The sequence below is a fragment of the Alexandromys fortis genome, unplaced genomic scaffold (assembly GCF_014885135.2).
Source record: "Alexandromys fortis isolate MF-2015 unplaced genomic scaffold, M_Fortis_MF-2015_v1.1 scaffold_9, whole genome shotgun sequence".
Taxonomy (NCBI): Eukaryota; Metazoa; Chordata; class Mammalia; order Rodentia; family Cricetidae; genus Alexandromys; species Alexandromys fortis.
Window position 1 is genome coordinate 13,322,007 of NW_026067892.1, and position 15,009 is coordinate 13,337,015.

Genomic DNA, 15,009 nt, shown 5'->3' on the forward strand with positions numbered 1-15,009 from the left:
TATGTTAGAAAATACACCCTGTTGGTAACGATAAAATTTGGGCTCAACTTTAAGAGCTATCCTCTAAATTTCTGCATTCTCAGTATTATCCAGAAGTTGATACATGAGACAGGGTGTCTTACTAGGATGTGGCTCTCATCAGTTCCCCAAGACCAAACCTCCCTACTGTTGGGACCCTTTAATACAGTTCCTCATGTTGTGCTGACCCCCACAACCATGAAATTATTTTTGTTGCTACTTCATAACTGCAATTTTGCTACTGTTGTGAATCTTGATGTAAATACTTGTGGAGTTAGAAGTCTTTCAAGGGGGTCGAGGCCCCGAGGCTGAGAACCGCTGTTCTAGGCTCTCTAGCTGTGGAGCCCCAGGGATCTGCCCATCTCAATCTCTGGGGTGTTAAAGCATACCTCCTGGCTGGCTTTTCATGTGAGTTTTGGGGAATCTAAACTTAGGGTGCGGTGACTGTGTGGCTAGACAGGCACTTTACGCATCCCCCCCCCAGGCCATCTCCCCAGCCCTTAGGCTGTCCACAAGGTTATATCCTTTCCATATTCCGCCTTTATATCTAGTTTGCGACGGTCCCTTTCACTGCCTTAACTTCTCCCAGCTGTCTGTATCCTCCCCTAAGAACGCAGAAGTCACCCTTGTAAAGTTCTAGGGAAAACCCCACTGGGGTTCAGAATTGTCTTCGCATTACATTCATTGTGTGAGAGGAATTGCATTTCTTGAATTTAAAGAGGCTTCTAATAAATTTCTTTTATCGTTTGTCATCCTTCAAGTTCTGACAAAGTTTTAGGATTTGGTTATAATTCTTATGCCTTTATTATATTCTGAGCAAAGTATAATTTAATCAAGTTTTGGGGCATTTCCATTTCTAATTAGTTTCTCAAGAAGAGAAAAGAAACTTGCTTTGTGTATTTATGCTATGTATAGCCATTTTACCCAGTTTCTGAGCTGGATGTTAGTACAATGTCAGCCTTCTTAAGGACACTATGATGTAATCTTCCAATAAAGGCCTCTTTGTTCCTTTGTGTCTACTGCTTAAGCCGCCTATTTCGTTTTCTTATCTTCTAACCGTAATAGAGGAGAAAGACTCCCATGTTGACTTGCAGTAAGGTTGCTAGTTGGGGCCCCATCTCCAGTTCTTGGTTCTGTAGCATTGACTACTATCCCACCGTTTGGCACAATGGTAGCTGTTGGTTTTGGAGACAGTCTGTCCAGCTCAGTTTTTTTTTTTTCTGTTTATATTTCCATGTATATTGCTGCTGAGTTTAGGAAGGTACCTGCTGGGCCTTTACATAACAGGCACAGAATGTGTGTTGAATTCGACAAAAACTCATGGCCCCTCTTGTAGTGATGGTTCTGTCCAGGTGATGGGCCGTTATCCTTGAATTGTTGAGGACTCACTTCGAGAGATCTATTTTAAACTCTGACCACAGCCCAAGTTCATTAGCGATTTGGGTTTCTATATTCTCTTATTCTCCTTGTGCTTCTTTGGGTTCTGTGCACATTCTTGATGGGCAGCTTTTTAAGAAACTGAACTCTGTCTTTTCATTTTTTTTTTGGAGGGGTGGGAGGAATGTTGATATTTTGAGACGAGGGTTTCTCTGTGTAGCCCTGGCTGTCCTGGAACTCACTCTGTAGTCCAGTCGAGCTTTGAACTCACAGAGCTCCACCTGCCTCTGCCTCGAGAGTGCTGGAATCAAAGGCATGCGCCACCAGTGCCCAAACCAAACCAAACTAAACCTGAATTCTTAATAGCCTAAAGTTATTAACCTAGATTTCGATTAAATTTAGAATTTCAAGGACAATACCACATGGGCAAATTGACTGTGCAAAAGGTAGACTCCAGTTTGGATCCTGTTTGGTCAAATCAATGTTGTCCCTTCTCCCCGCTAAATTTTAACAATTCATATTTCCTAGGAAAGCATCCCTTTCTTGGTATTTTCTAGTACTCTGTCCCCTGCTGCGGCACATACTCGCTTCCTTTATCCTCTAATCGTCCTTACCAGAGAGCTGCCTTTCTGGTCATATTTTTAAGTAGCTAACTATTTTACTTCTTTTTTTTTTTTGTTCCCTTAATTACATTTTTTCTTTTAGAAATAATTGGTTTCTGAGACCTGTAGGAAGACTACAATGAGGAGACAAGGCCCTGTCCGGCTTAGCATCTAAGATATTCTAGTATCTGTCGACCCGGAGAGGTGATGGTTCAAAGAAATGCACTTGATAAAATCAAAGTGGGTGCAAGACATAATGGAATGGATCAAATTTTAAAATAAAGACAGCATCAATATCCTTGATTTCTCTTTTGCCTCTGACTCCAGTACAGTTCAGTACAGCGCTATTCCTAAATTTATTTATTTTTAGGTTTGAGAAGGGAAAAACTCTTTCAAAACATGGCATTTGTGGACAAGTTCATGTTTCTTCTGACAGGGAAAACCCTCTTTCCTAATAAGGCAAATCTGTTGTATTTCCTTTAACGAAGCTTCTTAGAGGCTCTCCTACAGGAAGTACTAACTGCCACAGGTTCCTAAAAGCCCCATGTTCTAGGAAGAAAGTGTGTCTACAAGTGTGGAGTGTTCCGATGACATTAGAGGAAGAGAAATCAGACAAAAGGTTATCTGGTAAATAACAGGATTCTTAAAATGTTGTTTTGGAAGAGATGCTAAGATCCAGCAGGAGGCAGGATGCAGTGAGCTAACAGGGCAGCTGCATAGCCACAGAGGTGCCAAGCAGGAGACACGGCGGCACCGAAAGCCCAGGCACAGGTGGGCCGTTTTAGCCTGTTATGAATTGCCGTCATATCTGTACGCCTTAGAGATCAGAACATACGCACTGAAAGATCAAATGCTTTTAGTCACTTAATACACTTTCAAGTGCAAGGCAGCATAGAAATTAAAAGAGGAAGAAAGAAAGGAGGGGGAAGGAGGCTTCATTTGAGGTAGGTGCAGAAATATGCATTTTTCAAAATGCTGCTCTTCCTACCACTGATAGTAATAAAAGAGACAAGCTCTTTTATGCTGAAGAATGATTTCCTCAAACCCCCAAATTTCACTAAAAACAGTGGCGCTGATGGTGAGCATCGCTGCTAGAGCTCTGCCTGTCAAAGCCCTGATGATATGAGATTCCCTTTCACGGAGTCCCATGTCATCTGGTTCTTCTCTATCCAGAATCTTTCTTGTCAAGTAAATTGATCTCTATGTCAGTATCGGTCACGTTCCATGTACTTCTTTCTCGCTCCGACTCATCGTGCGCGTCGGTCCTGTGAGTACCCAAACACAGAAACAAAAAATGATCTTTTAAAGTCTGAATCCAAACTTGAGATCAAACGAGTTGTCTTGAGTTATAAAATTAATCAGCAGTCCAACCACGACCTTCTGTGCGGCTCCTCTAAGCTCCTAGTTCTTCAACACACTCCGAGCAGCCGCGCCGTCATGGGATAAAGATGAAACTCAGCCATTCCTTAGCAACCCATGTTGACTCAGCAGAGTTTGCAAAATTTCAAACCGAAAGGACGACAGGCACGTGTCTGAGGCACTCAGGACCTAAAAGAATTGTCAGTAGAGGAACAAGTGCAATTTAGTGCTAATAAAGGGAGTGTGTAGCCAAAACACACTTAAGCAAACAGAACACCGTGTCTCTGACTAAAATGCTGTCTTTCCACACAAACCCATCCATTTGATTGGGTTTGGAAGTATCTGAGAGGCCAGCATGTATGTGCAAAGTATATATGCTAGATGCTAAAAATGTCACATCTAATCAATCCTATGACCTAGTTGAGTTTAATTTGCTCATCCTGTATTAACCATGGAGCATCAGCCAGTCTAATATGAAGCTATAAACACGGAACAAACAGTGATCGTGTCAGCTTTGAAATTTTCCCTTAGGAAGCAGTGGGCCTGGTGCTGTAGATGAGTGAGCGAGGTGCTTGTGTAGCAGACAGAAAGGCCTGGACCTGAGCTCCAGCACCAACCAGCCATTGGTGGTGCACAGTTGGAATCCCAGCCTTGGGAAGTAGAGGCAGGAGGATCAGACATCCTCTGCTGTTGAGTGGGCTCCGGGCTGTCTTGAGAGAGGCGGGGAAAGGACATGCTAACTGCGAGGTAGCCGGGTTATTAGCTACAGTCCTTTTACTTATCGGATCCTCCCATGGGAATAGGTCAATCCCTGGTTTGTGAATTGAAATGCCTTCACCTGTGCCCATCCCCCCCAGCACACACACACACACACACACACACACACACACACACAACACACACACACCATTCCTGACAAGCTTTGGTCCCTGTGCAGCTGGCTCTCATCTCCACTTCCGTTTTGATGCTCAACCCTTCCTACTGTAAACTGGGACAGTCTCCTCCATTAGCCGACATCTTTAAACGTGACCTCCCCGACTCTGTCATTTCTAACTAATGCGTAAATATTTGCACCCAGCTCTGCACACTGCATTGCCAACTCCCACCGTTGAAAGAGGGCGTGTGTCACTGTGAAAGGAGCTGAGCCACCTGTTTCCAAGCTCCCAACCGTCCTTCAAAACTGTGTTCTAAGAATCTGTTTTCTTTAAACCTGTCCTCCGCATCCTTTCCTTTCCCGTCTTCCTCCTCTGCCACAGGACGCAACTGTATCCTGCCATTTAGCTGCTCAGAAATGTCACACTACCTGTACTGGTGACAGAAAACTCCCTAGCTCACCATTCCTGCTCCGGCCAGGGTCTAACAGCGCTGATTCCACACACAGTTGTCCTGCTTTGTCAGCCTTCGGGAGGTATATTCGTAGTCTTCTTAGACTGTGGACCTCCCACAACACTCTGCAGTGCACACAGCCGACCAGACTCCATCTCCTTCCTGGCACCCGTCCTGGGAATTGCTCACTCGGGGCTCTGGTTACGTCAGTCCCGAAAGGCCATTCTCCGTCAGGTCCATTCATGTCCCTGTCCTTGTCTTTGCTTAGAGTCTGAATGTCCCCACTTCTTACAGCTCGTGTGTTATGTCCCTTCTCCTTTGAAATATTCCTTTCTGTTGTTTGAGAATTTCATAGTGTTTACAATGCGCTCCGTTCAACACCACCCCTACCCTTGTCCCCACCATGTCTGTCTCATGTTTTAGTCACCTTTACTACACAAGCACCTCAGTCAGTGAGCTACAGCACCAATCCTGCTGCTTTCTAAAGGAAAATTCCAAAGCTAACACAATCACTATTGGTTCAGTTTTTATAATTTAATATTAAATTCTTATACTGATATTGTGCTATGTGGACAGAAGTTTCTCTCCTGCCCAGTTCCTCAGCCGTTCGGTCTCAAAAAAAAACACACAGAGGTTTATATTAATTATAAACTGTTTGACCTTTTAGCTCAGGCTTACTATTAACTAGTTTTCACAACCCATAATTCTTGTCTCTGTTTAGCAACATGGCTTGGTACCTTTTCCCAGTAAGGCATACTCATCTTGCTTCCTCTGCATCTGGCTTGTGACTGACTCTCTGCCTTTCCCCTTCTCAGAATTCTCTTAGTCTGGTGGCCCCACCTATACTTCCTTCCTGGCTACTGGCCAATCAGCATTTTATTAAACTAATACAAGTGACAAATCTTTACAGTGTATGAGAAGATCACCCCACAGCAGCACTATTGACATATGATGAGTAAATTAAGGACATGATGTTGAGCTCCTGGAGGCAAACAAATCTCTTCGTGCCTTTACCCTCTCTTGAGCCTGCAATTCAAGGGAATATTTGTAGATGATCAGTGTCTGCTGAATTGCAGAGCAGCCCTTGGTTCTGCACATGCCCCAGGATAGACCGCCTCACCGTGTGACTTCTCAGAGGAGAGCCACCACCACATGACAACAGAAAAGAAAAATTGAGAATTTTGTGTCATTGGGGGTTAGTATGCAAAATATACGAATCAGGTAACTCATTCTGTTCTGTTCTGTTTTTAATAGAAAAACACTGAATTCCAGGAGAAGGAAAAGATTCTGTCTCAAGATTTTCTTTCAATTGACCAGATCACTGACCTGCTGAAAGAGGTGCACATACATGGAATTCAAGAGTAAGGACTCCAGAATTTTAATCATGTTTAATTAGTTCTAGGCCTTCATTGCATCTGTTAATGTTGACCAAGAGCCACCTGGATCTACCCTGTGCCCTCTTCTGTCTTTCGTCTCTTCCATTCATGAAGCTGTCAATATGTCCAATAGTCCAAGAGATATCCTTTTGTAACATTAATTATGTTAATATAATATAGCAAATAAGTTAATAGCATCAAGAGTTAGTTAGGGTCTTCTCTTAGTTTGGGTTGTTATTGCTGTGATGAAGCACCATGAGGAAGCAGGATGGTGGTAGCACACACCTTTAATTTCAGCACTCGGAGGCAGAGGCAGTTGAATCTCTGTGAGTTCGAGGCCAGCCTGGTTTACAGAGCAAGTTCTAGGAGAGTCAGAGCTACACAGGGAAACCCTGTCTCAAATAAACAAACAAAACAAAACAAAAAAGAAGAAAAGAAGGAAAAGGGTACCATGACAACATGATAAAAACGTAAAACTTGGGGAGGAAAAAGTTTATTTGGTTTACACTTCTACATTACTGTTGATTAAAGGAAGTTAGGACAGGAACTCACACCGCGCAGGAACCTACAGGCAGGAACTGATGCAGAGGCCATGGAGGAGTGCTGCTTCCTGGCTTGCTCACCATGACTTGCTTAGCCTGCCTTCTTATAGAACCCAGAACCACCAACCCCGGGGTGGCCCCACACACCATGGGCTCGGCCCTCCCCCATCAATAATTTTAAGAATATTCCCTATAGACTTGCCTGCAGCCCGGTCTTATGGAAGCATTTTCTTAACTGAGGCTCCCTCCTCTCAGATGACTGTAGCTTGTGTCAAGCTGACATAAAACTGTCTAGCAGTTATGATATTGTAAGTTCTGCATGCTAGCCATTTGCCAGTGATATTTATGGGAAAAAAATAATGCTAAGCTCTAGACTCTTGTGGCATATGTTATTTTAAATGTAGGTAGGAGTGAATTTGCCACAATAATTCTAACATTCTACTATGGGGGCTAGTGTGTTGTGAGGACCCATACCTTGAAATCTGGCCTTTGCAAACCAGTACTCAGGACACAGGCAAGGTGGCACAGGCCATAATGAACACATAGACAGTGACTCCTTCAATGTTGACAACAGACAGATCTTACAAATGCTATGGCACCAAAGTGGTTTACTCCTGAGAAGGAGCTATGGTGGATGCCCCTGATAGGAGAGGAGTCTAAGAAGGCTCATCAAGAGCAGGCAAACAGCAAAGACAGTTTTTTCCCAGGATGCACTTCACTTCCAGTGCTTTCACAGAGAAGTGATAGCAAGGACTGGGCCTAAATGTCTAACGTCTGCAGCTCTCTGAGAGTCAGTCAGAGAATTAAAAATTCCACCCATTTTAAATGATTTTTCATAACACTTTTTACCATATCTACATAAATAGTTAGTGGGAATCCCTATCCATAGCATAGGGATTGATGAAAAAAAAAAGCAAAAAATAAATAAATAAATAAATAATGTGTATTACAGATGGATCACGATGCCTGAGTTTGAGCCCTGTCCTACATAGTAAAATGAACTCCAGAAAGTTCTTCTTCAACCTCAGTATTTGTGCTACAGTGTGCAGACACCCTCACACACAACCATACACACACAGGGTAAGCAAATAAATCCAAACAATTTTAATATTTGATCTGAAATAATCTCTCATGGTATTAATAAGATTTATAGTGATTTTGTGTAAAAGGTTCTTCCCACTTGTGGGTCACTATATGAAAATGGTCTTTGCCGTGCATAGCAATACTCAGCACTGAGAGCAATACAAAGCAACGGATATATATTTCATCCAGCTTCCAGTTTACTTGTAATAACTAGTAAGTAAAATGTCAACATTAAAAATACTAAACATCTAGTATTTAAAAGTAATTCATAGTAAATAAAATGTTAGTTTCTAGAACAGTGCATTTTTCCAGCCTAAGTTGTACTGTGGTTATGTGCCCTACCTTATCGAACACAATTTCTTTTCAATTATTGGCTGTCCTTCGTTGTTAAATATCCAAATTCAGAAAAAACTTATAAGCGCCAGGAAGACATATATGGAACAAAGCACAGGACACAGCCAGTGCCACAAGAGTCAGAGGAGGACTGGGAGAAGCAACATAGGCAGAGAGAGAAACCAAGCTGGCTGCAAGTTCACAGCCAGCCTCGCTTGCAAAGTACATCTGGAACAACCAGGGCCACCTGGCTAGATACGCAGACACGAACGAAACCAACAGAACACAGCACAAAACTTAGCAGCGTGGGTAATACGTGAAGCAGCTGAGTCTAAAGCAGGTCTCCAGTGATATAGATGATCCCGTGAAGGGATCGGATGCCGAGTTTTCGGACAGTGTTATCCTAGGAGCCGTTTTCTTGAAACTTTCCTGTGTTTTAAAATATAACCTCTCTGACAATAATCTACATATATTTGCAGTCATTTTCAATTTAAAGCAGCATTATTGTAAGTGATGGTTATATATTTTTCAAAAAGACAGCAGTATAATTTAATTAGCCTCTCCTGAGTGACCAAAATAGTCCCAGATCATGCAGTTTGGAGAGCTATAAACCTACTTAAATAAATTACAACGGATCATCATATTTCCCTACATTTCACAATTATGAACTTTTTCTCTGTATCAACGGGCAACCCAAGAAACACGAGGGATTATTCAAAATACATTTTGAAATAGACTTCACATGCCTGGTGTTCTTTTCATGACTTTCTAATGTATGCTATCGATAATAATTTATTTATATACAACTCGGCAGTACTTACAAATCTACTCCAAAGTTTCATTTCAAGAAGACAAGAGAGGTCTGCAGAAATGGCTCAGTGGTTAAGAGCAAAGGCTGCTTTTGCAGAGGACCTGGGTTTGATTCCCATCACCCCCATGGCAGATAACAACCATCCAGGGAATCAGATGCCATCTTCCAGCCTCCTCAGGTACCAGGCACACAAATGGTACCCAGACATACATATGAGCAGAACACCCATACAAATAAAATAAAAATTTAAAAGAATACAATCTTTAAAAGTGGTAGAGGCTAGTTAAAAATAACTTTATAAACACAGAAGTAACACCAAGCCTTGGTTTTGCTAGATTGTATTTTTGGAAACTGAGTCTGACTCTTGTCACCCAGGCTGGCCTCAGCTGAAGGGAACACTCCTGCCTCAGCGTCTCAAATGCTACGAGTTGTGCACCACCACACCAGGTCTCTCAAGATACCTTCTAATAACCTTCTGTAGTCAGACCTCTCTGAGAGGCTCAGCTGGTCTGCAGAGTTAGTTTCTCCAAGCCGATGCACTTCAGAAGGAGAATGCATTCCAAGTTCTAGAGCATGAAGGAATTATGATATAGTTTTGCTGACACTCTTGATGAGGCAAAACATCACCTCTGGCTGCGTCACAATGTCATGAGAGGCCCCTGAGTTCCTTTTCTTTGTGTACATTAGCCCATTCTACAGTTGTACTTCTCTCTCTCTCTCTCTCTCTCTCTCTCTCTCTCTCTCTCTCTCTCTCTCTCTCCCCTCTCTATTTCTTCTCTCTCTCTCTCTCTCTCTCTCTCTCTCTCTCTCTCTCTCTCCCTCCCTCCCTCCCTCCCTCTCCAAACTGGTCAGTAGAAGACTCAGACAATGTTACAGCTGGCAATGTCTTGCACTAAATAACTCCTTTGGAGTGGAATGACGGGGAAAGAATAGAAGCCATCAAGTCAATCCTCAGCCCCAAGGGTCAAGTCAAGGGAGGGAGTTCACTGACAGTAGGAAAGGGAGAAGGGGGAGGGTGTCAGCCAAAGCTGAGGTGGGGGAGTTCAGGGAGTGGTCACCAAAATGTGCTTGAAAAAGTTGTTGTGTTCATTCAAACAAAATAGTGAAAAAATAAAAATAAGAAACAAAGACCATGTACAGGTATTCCAGTCAAATATTGACCCCAGAGTGCAGGCGGCAGATGAAGAGAAAGTTTAAAGAAAACTCAACAGAAGTGAGAGAAATGTTAACCAAAAGCTCATGATTAAAGGCTGAATCAATTCCGCAAACCAGGAGATTAAAGAGCTGGTAAGATATGTACATAAAGAAACCCTTGGAGCTAAAAGAAGACGCTACGCATAAAGAACTAAGTTAATGTGAAATCTGCTTTGCCGAAAATGAAGTCAGTGACAACAGAAGATAAACGTAAGGAAACTCGTAGTGGGGTGTGTGTAATAACACGGTGGGAGGGAGGGGATCAGGCTACACATCGCACATCAGCAACCAGAAGAGAATGAAACTTCGTGTAACACGGGCTTGGCCTTTCCTGTTTCAGTGGAACGAAACTTCAAGCATTTCTTTATGTCTAGAGTAAGGTGACCCAGGGACAATGAGCAGGCAGGCCTCTCATAGTTCCCTGTCAGGCATGGGCAGCCGCTCTCTGAGGACCAGGCAAGTCATCCCAACCTGGTTCGTAGAAAGAATGTGATTTCAGGATCACAATCTAGCAGGGATTGTTTAGGACATTTTTAATACAAGGAACTCAAAAAACTCAGTGTCCTGTGGTTTATTTGAAAAATTGACCTATCACCTCAGGAAAGATTAATCAATTCATTGATGCATCTAACAGAACAATAAGAAGAAAACTGTCAAAGAGAATTGTGCTCTAGAAAACAAAAATAAGAAAATAAATTTAAAAATCCCTGGCAGTGAGAACAAGATTCATTTGAAATTAAAATAAAGGCAAACAGGATAATTATAAACTAGAACAACTATTCTAGAACATTCTGGTAAAAATAAGAATGTGTGTGAGGGGGGAATAACCCAATTTCTACCTTTCACAAAAATAAAACTGAATTTCAGAATGCTTTCTAAAACTGTACCCCAAATACAAAGGGTCAGTAGTTCTGGTGGCACCAAAGCTCTTAGAAAATCATTTGTAAAAGCACATAATAGGGGTTGGGGAGATAGTTCAGTGGGCGAAGTGCTTACTGCGCAGGCGTGGTGACTGGAATTCGGAGCCCCAGCAACCAAGTAAAAGATGTGCAGTCATGGCGGCTGCCTATAATCCCTGCACTGGGAGGCAGACAGTGGATCCCAGGGCAAGCTGGCAAGTTGCCCGCTGGCCTCTATGCACATGCACACAAACACATTAAAAACTTTTAAGTGGAGGCAAATACATAAATACTCTATGTATACACACACACACACATAGATAGATAGATACATATAATGTCACTATCAAACTCAATATTATGAAACCAACCTGCCCCTAAGTCTCCTGTTAAGTGATATTTTAGATAAAGATTACAAGATGGCTGCCAATAGCAATCATAGCTACTTATTTATGACTCTGTTTGATTTTTGCACAATGGAAGGAAAGCTAACTTGTCCTTGTGAGTTAACAAGGTAATACAACACCTACAGAAAAGCTCTTCCCTTAGGCCAGTCTTATAGGCTTAACAACATCATGTGCCACGGTGGGAAGGGGAGAAGCGATGAAGGGGTTGCTTAAAAACCATCAGACCTCACGTAGGGTTTGTGGTTTCTCCTAATAGCACTGCATTTGTGTTGGGCGTTGATTTGTTACACACATGTCAAAAGACATTTTAGCATCTAAACTTGTTTTAATTATCACTTGTTTGAATCCGGTGAAGGACAGGGCTCTGCTTTTGAAGATGGTGAAGTGAATTTGCCACACATACCATCTCCCAAGTCATCCTGAGAAATCACATATTAGCAACGAGAAAAACCAATTAAGCCTTTGTCAAGAAAAGAGAATGCAGAAGACCCAAGCCACGAGCTTTGAAGGTGATCCCCACAACTGGATGTGCAGGAGCCAGTCTGAGGGAGATACACACAGCTGTGGGCTTTAGGACGAAGGAGAAATACAGGACACCTCCTGGAGAAAACTCTAGATGTTATGCTATGAATCCCCATTTGAAGTGTAGGACCTTGGTGTGCAGGAATGGGGTACACATACCTGTTTCACAGACCATTTATGTCACAGTAAAATGAGTCTATATCTTTTCTTATTTCACTAATCCAAACAGACATAAACGTTAGAAGAATTGACAGAAAGTAACTACACACAGGAAATGCCTATGAGTTGGCTATCAGAACAGAGGCAGTACCAACGAGTTTGTATCATGGCACCGGAAGTGTCTACTAGTGTCGATATAATCACTCAGGGAGCGTCTAATAGTTTGTACATAGGCAGGTCTCACATCCAGCTCACTTCCTGCAAGCAGCTATCCCCTGTTCAAAGATAACACATGAGGACTATGCCTGCAGAGACAGTGACAGAGCAAAGACCAGGACAGGAGCAGGACAAAGACACTGTCGGAAAGATGTGAACAAGCCGGGCGATGGTGGCGCACGCCTTTAATCCCTGCACTCGGGAGGCAGAGGCAGGCGGATCTCTGTGAGTTCGAGACCAGCCTGGTCTACAAGAGCTAGTTCCAGGACAGGCTCCAAAGCCACAGAGAAACCCTGTCTCGAAAAACCAAAAAAAAAAAAAAAAAAAAAGAAAGAAAGATGTGAACAGAGACGCACAGAAAATACAGGCTAATGTTGTATTCTTTTTTTTCAAACTTATGGAGCAAAAGCAACAACCACACAGAACAGACTTATAGCAGCTGGGGGAAGAGATGATGGACAAGCAAAGGCGAGAAATAGTCGAAGAAAAATGTAGAGAAAGAAAGACGTTTAAAAGGAACTCAGGGTAGAAATAACTGTTTAACCCATCCTGAGAGAGAAGAAGTAAGAAGATATAGACTTAGGGAAAAAAAAGATGTTTGAAAAAAAAAATTAAATGTACCTGACAGAAAGCCAATGAAACGGGCACAAGCTGTTTCCTTTGCAGAGAGAGAAGGATATTTAACAACCTGTTTTCAGAAACAGATCAAACGTAATCAGTAGATTGTTTCATAGAGAAATCCTGGCTGGAGGTGCGACTAGATTGGGAGGAAGAGCACTCACTTTGAATGCCTGCCTCTAATCCCAGTCAGAGCAATGGAGTTTGGGCATTGGGATCAGGAGTTCAGGTGGTCTTTCCAGCATGGCAAGTTCCAGACTAGCCTGAGCTACCGGAGGGCCTACCACACACACACACACACACACACACACACACACACACACACACACAAAGAAGGGAGTGTTGAACTTTACATTTCAGGCGGAAAAAATACCAGGTATTGAACGTATAAGAAATGGAGACAGAGAAAAAAAAAAGAATTGAGGGGCGGGGGGAACATCTTCTCATTCATCCCCTGCCACCCTTCTTCTTCCTTCCCTCCTCCCCTTTTCCTGTCATCTGTGGGTCCTGATAGGACTGAACACTTTAAGGTGAGACACATTCTAGAATTTTCATTGAACTTGTTGCTTTCAAGACTTCTCAGAACTGTTTTCACTACTTAATCTCATTTAATGCCTGCCTTTTTTGGTTGTTGTTGTTACAGGAAAATGGGAGTATTTCTGAATTTCAAAAATCTCCAGACTTGCTTAAGAGATGCCATTCTCTTGGACTACTATGTGTCTGGGTTCTTTTGGGCCAAAGAAATGGACTTTTCCCTCGACCAATGTTCAAAATTTATGACCCTGCTGGACATGTTACTGCATAATCTTCAAAGTAAGCCCAGTCCCCCTTTGTTGTTTTAAAGGGAAGAAATGTAGTCTGTGTAAATTAATATTTCAAAGCCAAGATGCTTGCTTCATTGCGGTTCCTTTAACAAGAACTGCGGGCTTGTTTCCTGGATACAACAGGGACAGCTCATTTCAAAGAATTCCTAGTAAGACTAAGGCTCTCTTTGTTGATTCGCCAAAGTTATTCTAATTAGTATTCCCCGCACCAATCACACTCAAAATATCTTAGGATACTCTGATATTTTTGCGATTTTTCTGTATACCCGAAACTACGTTGAAATCCAAATATCGTTTAGTCTATCTTAAAAGTAGATTACTTTGTATTCTAATTTTTTAAAGGGGAAAACGGGGAAGCCTTCTGTGTATTGTATGAAAAGACTCCATATCAGCAGAGTAAAAGAACATGAAGACGTTTTTTATAAAAACTTTTGTTTATAAAAGATAAAAAAGAGTGTATATTTTTATTTATATGCATACAGGAAAGCAAAAGAATACAGGAAAAAAATATGAATTGTCTGCGAAGCCAGGCATAGAGGCACACACTAGAACCCTAGTACTTGGGATCTGGGGAGGTTTGAGGGGAAGAGTCTAAAGATGAATCTAACACACAGCAAGAATGGGTCTTATTTTAAAAAAAAAGGAAGAAGAAGAAGAAAAAGAAGAAGAAGAAGAAGAAGAAGAAGAAGAAGAAGAAGAAGAAGAAGAAGAAGAAGAAGAAGAAGAAGAAGAAGAAGAAGAAGAAGAAGAAGAAAAACCTTCTGGGGAGGATATGGAAACTGGGGTGTGAGCTGTAGGGGCTGGAGGAAGCCTTTTCAGGCTAGATCTGCATATAAAGCAAAACTTGAATGCATCGGTCACACGAAAATTAACGTTCCAAAGAATGTTTGATGTAGCTGTCCAAAACTTCGCAACTTCTGAGCAGAGCATTCACAATCAAAAGAGCGCAGAAGGTCAGAAGGCAGATGCTTTCGAGAGCTTCCCATCCGAATTTGAGTGAATATTTCTGTTTTACACCTTTCTCACACTCCCAGCCTCCCAGTGGCCTTCAGTTGAGCTCTGTGTGGTTGGTGTCAGTTCAAGCCTACACTTCTGACCCATGGAGCAGGCTTCATGCAGCTAAATCAGGAGAAGTGGATTCGGGGAAGCAAACAAGTCCATGTAGACATCTGGGAAGAAAACAAGCCTTTAATTCCAGCACTCAGGAGGCAGAGACAGGCGGATCTCTGTGAGTTCGAGGCCAGCCTGGTCTACAGAGTAGGTTCCAGGACAGGCTCCAAAGCTACAGAGAAACCCTGTCTTGGAAAACAAAAGTAACAACAGAAAGAAAGAAAGAAAGAAAG

At 42.3% G+C, this 15,009-nt stretch overlaps 2 protein-coding genes across 3 annotated transcripts in view; both read left to right on the forward strand.

The window, feature by feature from the left end:
- Cdk1 (cyclin dependent kinase 1) overlaps positions 1-15,009 on the forward strand; it is a 1,182,536-nt gene that overhangs the window by 679,309 nt on the left and 488,218 nt on the right. The window lies entirely within an intron of this gene.
- Cabcoco1 (ciliary associated calcium binding coiled-coil 1) overlaps positions 1-15,009 on the forward strand; it is a 99,164-nt gene that overhangs the window by 3,091 nt on the left and 81,064 nt on the right. The window contains exons 2-3 of one of the 2 annotated variants that reach the window (XM_050139512.1): positions 5,937-6,043; positions 13,486-13,655. In XM_050139512.1, the coding sequence (XP_049995469.1) occupies positions 5,937-6,043; positions 13,486-13,655 (277 nt within the window). Of the gene's footprint in view, positions 1-5,936; positions 6,044-7,566; positions 7,681-13,485; positions 13,656-15,009 lie in introns of those variants that run through there. The other variant, XM_050139518.1, reaches the window with a different exon arrangement.